At 40.1% G+C, this 12,245-nt stretch overlaps 1 protein-coding gene across 1 annotated transcript in view; it reads right to left on the bottom strand.

Annotated features, from left to right (window-relative positions):
* tmeff2a (transmembrane protein with EGF-like and two follistatin-like domains 2a) overlaps nt 1–7,599 on the bottom strand; it is a 131,090-nt gene extending 123,491 nt beyond the window's left edge. Inside the window, exon 1 of the mRNA XM_017430399.3 lies at nt 6,876–7,599. Coding sequence (XP_017285888.1) covers nt 6,876–7,053 — 178 coding nt within the window. The 5' untranslated portion in view covers nt 7,054–7,599. The remainder of the gene's footprint in view (nt 1–6,875) is intronic.
* Between the last annotated feature and the right edge of the window lie 4,646 nt (nt 7,600–12,245).

Below are 12,245 nucleotides of genomic sequence, written 5' to 3'. Positions count from 1 at the left end.
TTTGAGATGACAATGGACCATGAGGCTGATGTTGCCAAGAACAGCATCCATACAGAATGATGAGAAAAAGGCTTCTTATTCTGAATATATGTGAACTGAATGCAAGGGCAGCTGACCTGAGTAGGAAGATTGTGACCAAGCTAAACATCAACGACCTGCACTCCTTGCCAAGGCTAAGTAACAAAGTGCCCTCTGCTAAAAGATGTGAATGCAGCACTGATAAGTATATCACCTAACAGCATCACAGAGGCCAATAAGCTGGTATACACCACAGCAACAGTAATCCTTGACATACTTTACTATAAGATCAAGCCTACAAGTAATAAGGAGAATTGTTCCCCATACCTGAGGAACTAGAGACTGCCAAACAACGCCTCAAAGCTCTGGCTACTTGTGTGAGGAGGTACATTCAAGAAGCAGAAGCCAGGAGAATAAACAGGGTATTCTCCACCACACCAGTCAAAGTGTACTTTCAATAGCAAGAGAGTAGATCCAACCAGAGCTGAGTCTGAGTAATACTGGAGAAGCTTACAGGAGAAGAAGGCATCACACAATGATAATGCCCCACGGCTACAGGATCTAAGATCTGAACATACCAATCTCCCAAAGCAAGAACCATTATCTATCATTATCTGTCTCTACTCCTGTTCTCCATGGGCCTGAATCCCTTCAGCCAGTTCATCACAAAGTGTGGCTATGTATACCTGTTCCAAAGTGGAGCAGCCAGCAGTCACCTCCTCTACATGGATGACATCAAGCAGTATGACAAAAGTGAAAGAGATACTGACTCACTGATCCACCTCACCAGATAATACATAATGATGACAGTATAGAAAGTGAGGGTTAATTAGACTGCATTGTTTTTCTAATTCTGCAGCCTTTATTTCCATGTATTTTTACCACCCAAAGTTAACCTTGCACATATAATCTAACCACTTGCAGGTAATAATGAAGAAATAAAAAGAGAAAATAAATCTTGTTGTAGTTTCTTATATAAAATGTCAGCTGAATAATGGCTTCCTCCACCCTCTCCATGCTCTTTAAAAGTGTTTTTGGGCCAAGTCAACAGTGTGAACCACTGACATTATCACAGTTCAAGGATCCACACCATCACAAAGCCACACATAGCAACATGTTTAACCAGATAAATTTACATAGAAAGACAAATCTGTATCACAATACTGACAAGCAGAGACAGACCGATTAATTGTCTGAGTGATCAGCAATATTTACTAGTGTTTAAAAATCAGTTATGGTCAGTTTGAGTTACTTTGAACATGTTCAAAATACAAATGTACAACTTTTGTTTTTTCCTCAAAATGGTCACAAATTTGGACATCTCAAATTTATCTTGAACCCTTATCAATTTAGTTTCAGTAATTCTAAAGCACAGCTGTATTCACCAACCACAGTCACCAGATAGTAGCCCAGTGAGACCCTGGCTTCAGTCTGTGATTAAACCTAAATGTGGCTCTAAAACACTTTTTGTTTTGCAGGAGGTGATATTTCCAATCAAATGCAAACAATTCAGTCCTTGAGTTTTAAATTGAAAGATCTTGTTTAAGAAGAAGTGAATATTATATTAATAGTTTTTGATACTTTGTTACTGTACACATATGAACTAGTTTGATGTCTGACCTTTAATATTAGATGTTTTAAAATATGAAACGAAAAAGCCCAAAATGAATTTTCTAAAAGAGCTGTGAACTTCCATGGTCTCAAAATCTTAGTCATGTAATTTCAGCACAATCAACATAGCAGAAACTGTCAGAAGAAAAATGACAAATGTGAGTAGGTAATGGATGGCATATTTATGATAATCTGAGAAGCCAGTGTGTGCCGTGTACCATCACAAGGTGTGCCAGTCATCTTGTCTTCCACCAAATGTTAATGGTGGCTGACTGACACCAGTACTGAGCACGGAGCTGTGTACGTTGTGTCAGAGGCCAGGAAAACTTATACTTCCTGCTCCTGCTCTGCCGCTCCAGGAGGAGATTACAGTGGACTGAATAATTAACGAAAACAAGCTGCCAAACATCAAATATTGAATAGGTAATGTTTATATGCTAACAATTAAGATGGCAAGTGAAGCACTTTCTTGTCTAAAAGAGAGGGATCTTGTCAGCCAAATGCATCTCCTCCGATCTACCTGGAATTTCACTTCACTAAAAAGATCAAGGAGAACTCCTTTTGTGTTTTAAGCATTGTGCTGATCAATAATTAAGTAGGTTAAATTAATAATGAAGGCTGAACAAGCACAGCGGTGAGACATCCTCTTTTGACCCCTCTCATGCTGGGGGGCTTATATATATATATATATATATATATAACTTTGCAACAGGTCCTAAATCGCTCGGTCACCCCTGGTATAAAGTCCGGTTATGAAAAGGCACAGAGACCAACAGTAAAGCCATACAGTTTATGAAAAGAATGTCTTTCTTGAAATAAATTGAAAAGATTTCCTTTATGTTGAAATATTCTCAGTTAAACAAATTTCAGCAACTGCTCACATGCAACCTTTTTGCAAACTATTAACTGCAGGTCCCATTCTGATCAGATAATGTCAGGACTGTCTTGTCTTATAATTCATTTTCAGTTGCTGTTTACTATCATGAGTGTTGACCTGCATACAAGACAACTGCTTTTGACCGCTGCAGGAACAAATCTTAGAACCAGATGGCCAATTCTCTGCAGGCTTCTGGTAAATCTCTTCCCTTGATGGGATTTATGGGAGGCTTTGCATATTCTACACTTATCACTGTCACTTTAGCTATCAAATCATCACATGGACTTTAAGAATAAACAGCAGCGGTATTATAAAATTCTTTAGTAATTTTCCCACAGGAGATGTGAGATATTTATTTGGATCATTAAACTGGACAAAATACAGTACCATCAGTGCAAAGAGCTGGTACTCTATACCTGCATGATTCTGTTCAGGGTTGCTGGGAGCTGGTGCAAGAGCTGAGAGGCAACCATTCACACTCAGTCTTAAAGCCAATTAACCTAACATGCATGTTTTTAGACTGTTGAAAGAAACCGGAACACAAGAAGGAAACACACACAAGCATGGGAGAATACACAAACTCCACACAGAAAGATCATAGCCAATTCCCAAACCTAGGACCTTCATGCTACAGGGCAAAAGCTGGCGACTGAACAGGAGTCTCCAAAATGCCTTCAAATGTTCACATGGGTTCTAAGATTCCCGACTTGGGTTGCAGAGGCTCGAAATCTTGTTGCTTAATTACTAAAACACTTTCTAAAACTTTGTGGGACTCATCAAGTCCATCTTGAATTCATCTCAATTAAGCTGTGAGCTGATCCAGCATGTCTCAACAGCACTAGAGCCGTATTTTGACACCTGCACAGGAGATATCTTCCAACAGAAACATCCAAGTCTACAGCCCAGAATATCCAGGACTAAAACCAAGCTGATGATGAATGATTATTTAATAACTGGTTCATATTTCTGAAGTGTACTTCAGTAGAATAGAAGTAAATCCTAAATATGGTGGTGGCTGCCAAGGCGGGTACAAAGTGGGCAAGTATAATGTGGGCTGAGGTTGGTAACAAAATGTGCACAGCCTACAATGCAGTTTTGCAAAATGTGCACATGAAAATAGTCCATGATTTTCAAAAGCACAAAACAGCCGCATGGCTCACTGGTCTTTTTGTTTTAAACACTCAGAATTCAGCAAGAGTGCAACTGAAAATATGCCTATTTTCTTGGAAATTTGCCTCACCAACAACTCTCCAGTGGCATATTACTTTAACCAACTGCACCACAAAAAATCAAACTTTTAAGAGACGTGTAAACGTTAAAATTTCAATTAAAAGTAAACTGGATTTGTTAAAGCTCAAAACACACTCAGATAATGTAGTAAAATCATTTCCTAGAACCTTTAATGGGACCTAAATTAGCTTTGACACATGCTCCACAGACATCCAGCATGGCTTTAAAGAACCTGAATACCTAACAAATACATTAGCAACACCAGTAAAGTTCTAACCACAACATGGTAAAATCTAAAAGCTTATAAAAGAATGAGTTCAGGGTTATAAAGCTAACAGATTCATTTCCTGACCAGGTACCAATGTGTTCACAGTTAAGTTGTTTTTTTTTTTCTTTGTTTTGGGGTTTCAGTAGTTTTAGTTTTTCTGATGTGTCAACTGACCCCAAACGAATGAGCTGGTAGCAGGTTTACTGCCACCTATCATAGCAGAATGTGACATACTTCGATCAGTAAATCAATTCTTGTCCCCAGCTGGTACACTGGGACTAGACCAATTAAATGGCCCAGCCATCTGAAAACTAAAGCTCGACTTAACTGTGCAAGAAAAAGGACGGACTGGTTCCCCTTCATCCATTCATCATTCATCAGAGCTTCTACATTGACTGGTCACAGCAGAAAGAAGAACTTTTCATTACAAAACGAATGATGCACTTTTATGTAAATGGAACAAAGTTGCTACTTATTTTACCATCTATTCCTGAACCTTATCCATTTGAAAAAAAAAAATAGAAAAAAATGACGTGTTCATTTCAAAGTGTTGGCACATAAATCAAACAGCCACAACATCACAGAGATAAGCTGCCATAGAGGCAACAATCTTTCCCCGAAGGCCCACAGTTATTTCTGCAGGACAACGGCAGACCTGATTCTGCACAAAATGGTTTCTTAGACAAAGAATGTGTGTGCTTGACTGACTTGTTTGCAATCCAGTTCAGTCTCAAACTGAAACTGTCTGAAGCATCATCAAGGCGAGAATTAAGTAACAACCAAAGACTGTTGAGCAACTAAAAGTAAAAATGAGCATCCTTTGTTTTAAACAGGTGGGTGCTCGGATGCAAATCTGTAAGTGGAGCAAAGAATTCCTGTCAACTTCACACATTACGTTTTTCCCAGAGACAATAGGCATCCCATAACCAAGTCTGCCTCTGCACTCACAGCACAATAAAGATCCACTTAGTGTCAGAATCACTTATAAATCCTCTGTTCTGCCTCAGTGAAATCTTAAGTGACCATTCTGCAAGCCATCTAAAAGAGCAGAACAAAAATCGTCAAACCAAGGCACTTCACCTGTTTTATTCCACAAACTCTGATTTGATGTTTTGTCCAAAAAGGCAACACAACTAAAGGTTGTACCTCATTCTCCTGACAGCCCCACCTAAATGTTTCTTGTTCTTCACACAAAAATGACACTGAACTCAAACATTGAACATTTTCCACTCAGTCAGCCATCTTACCTGAATGGAAAGGTGTCACACAGTGCTGTTAAAATGATGACATGCAGACATGAGTGGATAATGAAGCCCAGTGCAATCAATCTCAGATAATTATTATTATTATTAAAAGGATCATCCTAATTTTTTTTTTTCTGGTGAACTACATGCCTTTCGTCAGGATCTATTCATTCCAATTGATTTTGGAAGCCCATGTTTGTGTTTCTATGTATAAATGTGCGCACACTGTTCTCAGAATATGCACTTAAAGCCTCCTCAAGGCGTGTTGGATAAAAGCCTTCGCTGAAATGCATATGAGTGTCAGGAAGTGGGTGGGAAGGCAAGTGTGTATTAGGAACAGGATGTGTACCATTATCGGTCATTACTGTACGCGCGAATCATCACCACCATCAACAGCAGCAACAAAATGATCCTCCCAGCACAATACAATACTCGACGGTGATTATCAGAGGGCGTATCTGAAACACATATATATGATCAATTACCAGAGTAAATCACCGGAAAATCGAGCTAATATGTTTAAACAAATGAGCTCGTTCATCACAGCAATTGGCACTGGTTGCAAATTCTTGGAAATTATATTTGTTTATTTTAACTGAAAGAAATAAAATTCACTAAAGATTACTAGAAGAGGGACAATAATCTTCCATAACTTCAATAAAACTCATTTATTTACATTTAACTGAGTCGGACTTCTTATATTAGGACATATTTCATGACAATATATATATTTCTATTTTCATTTCTGTGCAGTTAGTGAGTTTAGTACCCAAATAACGAGACTATCAGCCATAAAATGTTTCTTATAATATTGATCAAATATAACAAGACGCTTCTCCTTTCTTTAAAAGTGTATAATGACAGCTAAACTCCTCAGGCTGCAAATGGCACCATGACTCCGTATTGATGTCTGGATGTTATGAGCTATAATATCAATACTGCTGCTGGCCGTGAGTGTGTGATCGGCTCGGAGCTATTTTAAGGGCTCAGACTTGGACGGGCGACAGGGGAAATATATGGCGGCACAGTCGGCTGATTTACAAAAGGAGGCGAGGCGCAGAGCTCTGCAGCTCCACTGTTTTAGGACACAGAGGAGGGGAAAAAAACAAGTTTACAGCTCTGTGGTCTGTGTGTAAGAGTGGCGTGGATGAAACATCTGGCGTGCAATAAAACTATATATTCCAGCTGTGTTATAAAGCCTTTTGTGTCATAAAGTTTATGTTCAATCTGGACTATAATGTACGAAATATCCAGGAGGTGATGTGAAAGTTCTACACCTCTAAACTGCGTCTGTTGGGTTTGTGTGGCGCGCGCTGCGTCCTTTCCAAACATCTCCCTAATAACAGAAATAATCCTGCTACAGTGCACTGAGCTGCACGCCTTCCTGTCACCCTGCAAGACTAAATGAGCAAAAACGCACACCAGGCAGCCCCAAACTCAGCAGCTTCAGTGCTCCACAGCACCAGAACCGAATCCCTGCACGGATGCAAAGCCATGACATGAAGTCCATGCCATAAGAAGCTCTTCGCAACTTGCTGTTTACTCCTGCAGGACCCGAGGTCGCCCTGGGTAAATCATACCGCAGAGCCGGGCTGCAGCTCTGCCTCAGACAGAAAAGGACCCTCACCGGAGCAGTTCCAGCCGGTCGGCGTCTGGCAGTCGCTGAGGGAGGACGGGAAGGCGCGCAGCTGCTCCACAGGTAAAGTGGCGAGGAACGAGACGAGGGTGATCCTGAGCCAGCCTCCCGCCGTCCCGCCCCAGCGGCGCTCCTCGAGCGGTGCCCGCGCAGCCACGGACGGACGCATCTCCGCTCAGTGGCCGCGACCGCACAGGCGACGTGGGAAAGAGACGCGCACCGACAGCTCCAGCAATCCCGGCAGGCTCAGCGGGGCGCCTGGACGCCGACGGCAGAACATTTTCCGAGCGAGACCGTGCGCCCCATGGAGCAGCGCGCCCCGGGTGGAGTGACCAAACGGTGTTCCGACCGATCCAACGGACGCAGCTGCAGGAAAACTGGCGAAGGGACTGAGCGGCGGAGGAAGGAGCGTGAGGATGGAGTCGGGTGAAATAAACCAAAAAAAGAAAAAAGTTAAGAGTAGGGGAGGATGCTGAACTATGAAGAGAAGATGGAAAAATAAAGAAACTGGTGATTCTAAAAAAAATGAAAAAAGGATGGAATAAAAACTGTAAAAGTGACAGGAGCTAGCCAGTATCCCACAGGCAGGGTCTGCAGACGGTGCCAGTTGTGTAATAATATCCACGGGTGAGACGAGCAGCGGTCCTCCCGCTCACTTTGGACGTGTGGTGCGTTCAGAGTCGCAGCTACTCGGTGGTTCTGTCTTCCTCTCACCAGCAGCTGGTTATGATCACGTGGGGTATGATGCATGAAGGGAGGGGGTGGATGAGGGGGGAGCGCCCCTCGGTGACAATTAAAATATCTTACCGGTGGAGCAGGCGGAGGAGAACTACACTACAGGCTAAAGGAAATAAAAAGAAAATAAAAGCTATTGAGAGAAGCCATAAAGGACGCTCACTGAGCTCTGGGCGCAAACCCACCGGTTGGTGATGGCTACCCCCCCACAGACAGGCAGTGGAAGGAATGAAACGCGCCCTTTAAAGGCTAATTGGCCAGCAGCATTTAAAAAAAAAAGTCTGTAGGAGCTGATTGTCCACCCTGCCTTTCAAACACTGATGCTGCTCATCTAGACATTTTTTTCTTAGGGCGACAAGCAGGGGGACATAACTTATTGTTGCAGGAAAGGTTTATTTTTGGATTAAATGTATGCATTCAGGTTATTATTCTGTAAATGATTTACACAACAAACATGAAACACATAAATAAGTGTTTCTTGTCAGCGATGTCACCCCCTGATTCAACGAAACTTCAATTCAGTTTGTAAAATAATTTTATTGACACCCAGACACAGAAAAAAATTGTATTTTTTACCCCCAAAACATTTCCAATGCATTTTAGATTAAACATAATCTTGCAGATAATGAAGTAAACAGTTTATAGTTAAAAGATACTCGTTGCAAAGTCCTAAAGACCAGTCAGATAAAGAATAATTCAACTTCATAAACAGCCCGTCTCATGGAAGTCACATACGTAACTCAAACTCCTACATGGTTTTTAGTAAATTCAGTCACGTTCTTTGTTTACATTAAGTTTGACCCTAAATGGACCAAATCGATTTCTGTTAGCAAAGCTTGAAACTAAGTGATCAACATCAAAAATGTGAAAATAAATCGATATCTGAGCTAAAACAAATGATTGAAAACAACCATCTAATAAAGAAGGGAAGGGGCAAGTTGTGTTAAACTTTTATCTTCTAATAAAATGGATACGCTTTAATGTCGCCTTCCTGTTGCCACTTTGAGGTTTTGAAATTTCTCTGAAACTTCCAGGTCTGGCTGGCAGGTAAGACCATTTTGAAATTCAAGAAGGGTTTGTGTGAATTCTAAATCAGCGAGTTCGGATAGAAACTGAAGTTCTGTGGAGATGTCCTTCACTTTCAACACCGTACAAAATGAAAACCTAACTAACCTACAAAGTGGCAAGATTTTCTTTATTTATTTTTCCTCTGAGCCAACCCCTAAGGCCGTCACTGGCTCTGGGGTCTCAACCTCTGACAAATCTAAAAACAACAAACAATGCCATTCAATTATTTTGGGAATGAAGCTGCTGTCATGTGGGGCAGGATGTTGCTCGAGTTAAAACCCAAAAGTGTTTTAACATCTGCAGGAGTTTAGGAGGTCAGCAGGTTGAGAACACTTGCCCTTTGAATCAAGGAAATTGGAAGCCATGTACATGAAAAAAAATCCCTTCTGAGGAAACAAAGAGCTTGTTGTTGAAGCTTGTGACGGTCATAAAGGGAGCTGACCTCATGATATCACTGAAGAAAAGCTGCAGTTGCATGTAAACAAATAACCCTTTTATTACTCGTCATTTAAACAGTTTTGTCTCAACAAATAGGGTGTTTGACATACATCTGCCCCAGCAAACAGCAACCTATTGATGCTAAGAGGTTCTGTGGATTTCCACAATAAATAAGAATTAAAAGCTTTTGGAGAGTTTGGGATGAAAACCTGCCACAGAAAACACTACCATGTGGAACAGATTGCAGAAATCACCACAAGAACTTCCTCTCCTTGCAGATTAGGTCTGTCACACAGTGGATGTAAACATTTCAAGTCTCTTTGACTAGTTCTGTAAAGGTTAAAGGGCTAGCATTCACCTCCTTCTTTCCATGCCAGAGTATTAAACTAAGATCATTCTTTGTTGAGGAACGACAGTTATAGCCTTTTTGGTCAGACAATAAAAATAAAGTTGTATGTGATGTCAAGTTGAAGTTTTTTAGAACCCAAAATGCAGAGAATGATGCAGGTAACTTAAGCAAAATTTAAACTTTAATTACTTTAAAAAGGCTAAACAAACATACCAGGCAGGAACAACACAGCTGCAAAACTGAACAAAAGGGAGAAGAACATTGGGAATACACTGTAAGCTTAGCTGTGGCGGCCATCTTGAATCAGGTTGACTCCAAATGTTAATCAATTGCTGTTGTACATGTATAATTACTTACTGAGTGTTTCTTTAAAATTCCCCCAGTAGCTCATGAGATATTTTGGTACTAGATAGACACACACACCAATAATAGTTCAGGGTTGATTGCCACTTCTCATTAAACTTTGTAATTCCCCACATTTTGCAACAAAGAAAGAAAGTGATTCCTGTTTCTGGTAGATATTGGCATCCAGCGACCAGATGTTTCTCCCAGGAGTTGGTAAATAATTAAGAAGCACCAACAGGACAGTACAACTTCACAAGGACACCACACTGATGTACATGTTGTGTTATTTTAGGCTAATGCTGGGAAGTTGTTTTTTAAAAAAAAAAAGTGAATGGGAGACACTTTTCTCATTATTTCTCTATCACCTCAGATGTAAACTTAAAAGGGAAGTTGGATGGTGCAGTATCTGTTGAGGTTTTAAAATATGCACCTTTATAGAAAGTCTGATGGGCTTTTTTCCAGTCTTTGTGGTCCATATGTGATAAGTACATTTGGCTTCTTCCCAAAATGCACTTACCTCATACTTCTGATAATGTTCTGAACTTGCCAGAAGAGAAATATTTGGCACTTCAGCACCTAAATGCTTCAGCGTGTTCAGGATCTATAACTGCTGACTGGGTCTTTCTGTAAATGTCGGGCCAGCAATTGTTCAATTATCTAAACATTTATCAGATTTCATTTAGGTACTCACAGAATAAGATGTATTTTGAAAAGCTGATTTTAATGTTTTGTTTATGAGCTTAGAAACAAACCTTTGCCAAAGACAATCATGTCAAAAGGTTGCTGAAGTGGAGTTTTTCACGCAGCGTTTGTATTTTACCTGCAGATGCAGTTTTCTAAGTTCTAATGGAAAGGGTAAAGTTGTTAATAAAAGGACAATTATGAAAGTGAGGTCAAGTGATTGCTTGAGTGCTGCAGGAACATTAAATTCTGATGTGTTTTGGGGGACAGCTGTGATTTTAAATGAAGATTAGTCATCTGCCATTTGGAGGGTCGGTGGTTTGATCCCAACTGGTCAAAATACTTTGGAGAAAGACTGAACCCAACCTTTGCCTATATTTATGATTGACATACATCAATATAAACCATGCAAAGCCTGTAAAAGGCTATAGATAAGCAGTGTTGAGTAAATAGATGCAGTGGCCTTGAGTGTAAAAAAAAGACTAGAAAAGTGCCATCTGAATGAGCTCCATCATAACGACAAAAGCTACATAGTTGAAAAAAAAAGTGGGGATAAAGCTACTACACAAGGGTGGGGAAAAAGCTAGCAACTAAGGTGGTAGAAAGGCAGCCCAAGGCTGTTTTTGTCCTGAGCTAATTTTGATTTCAAAGGAAGCTGCTTCTCTTTGCTTCCTGCGGTCGTCTTTTGTCCTCCAAAGCATTTGGGCTAACTGTGTTGTTGCTTCTTTCCAGGCAACCTTGTACACAATCTGGTTACTACAATAAGATAGAAAGAGAGGAAAAAAGACTAAAAATGTGACAGTTTTAGTGTATGGAGGTTTGTGAGGTAGGATAACTTTAGAGTGAATCATTTGTTTTTCTGTGGCAGAGTGTTGACCTCGGTTAAATCGGTGACACCTGTACCTCAGGTGCTAAACCTACACCCAGGGTCACCCTTTTCCCAAACACATCAAGAAAAAGCTTTCTCCTTTTTAAGCCCCAACGGGCGGAAAATGGGCCTTCTATTTTCCCTAAATGGCCGCTTTAACTTTATTGACCAAAGTACTCACTGTAGAAGAAATAAAACTGCAATTCAAACAAACAGTTTGCCTTGGAAAGCTGTCATGTCCTTATCACTGCACACTGTTGGTGGCACATGTATTATGAACAATATAAACTGAAATATTGCTTAAGATTGTGCATGATGTAATGAACAAAATGGCTATACACATCTCTTCTCATCATGAGACAGTCTTAATCTAAAACACTGGTTTGAAAGGCTAGTCCTTTAAATTTAGCTATTTGAAGCTTTTTAGTAAAAACAGTTTATTTTTCTTTAATTTTGTAGGTATAAAAATATATAGTGAGCAAAACAAAAAAGCTGGTATTGTTGCTACATTCCAAAGATGGTTGCATGAGTGATCTAATAAAATCTTACATATTTTTTAGAAGAATGTATCTGACTTCAATCCATATTTTGTTACATTATAAACATTCCTGGTTGTAATCACACATTTAATATCCCTTTTGATCCTGAATGGTGCTCTTAGTTGAGAGTAGAAACAAAAAAAAAAGTCTTCAAGTTCACTGAGGGGTCACAGTCAGCTCTGTCATCTTATAACAGAAGGAATCTGGTTTGATTATCTACTCTTTGTGCCCGCATAAATTGTCTCCAGGCACTTTAATAAAGAAATTCTTCGCCCAGGTTTGCTCTGGAATAATTGTAATGGAAGTTGTTTTACGTGCATGCATGCAGGGTTTTATCA

Source organism: Kryptolebias marmoratus, linkage group LG6 (genome assembly GCF_001649575.2).
Source record: "Kryptolebias marmoratus isolate JLee-2015 linkage group LG6, ASM164957v2, whole genome shotgun sequence".
NCBI lineage: Eukaryota > Metazoa > Chordata > Actinopteri > Cyprinodontiformes > Rivulidae > Kryptolebias > Kryptolebias marmoratus.
This window is presented reverse-complemented; position numbering and strand designations above follow the sequence as displayed.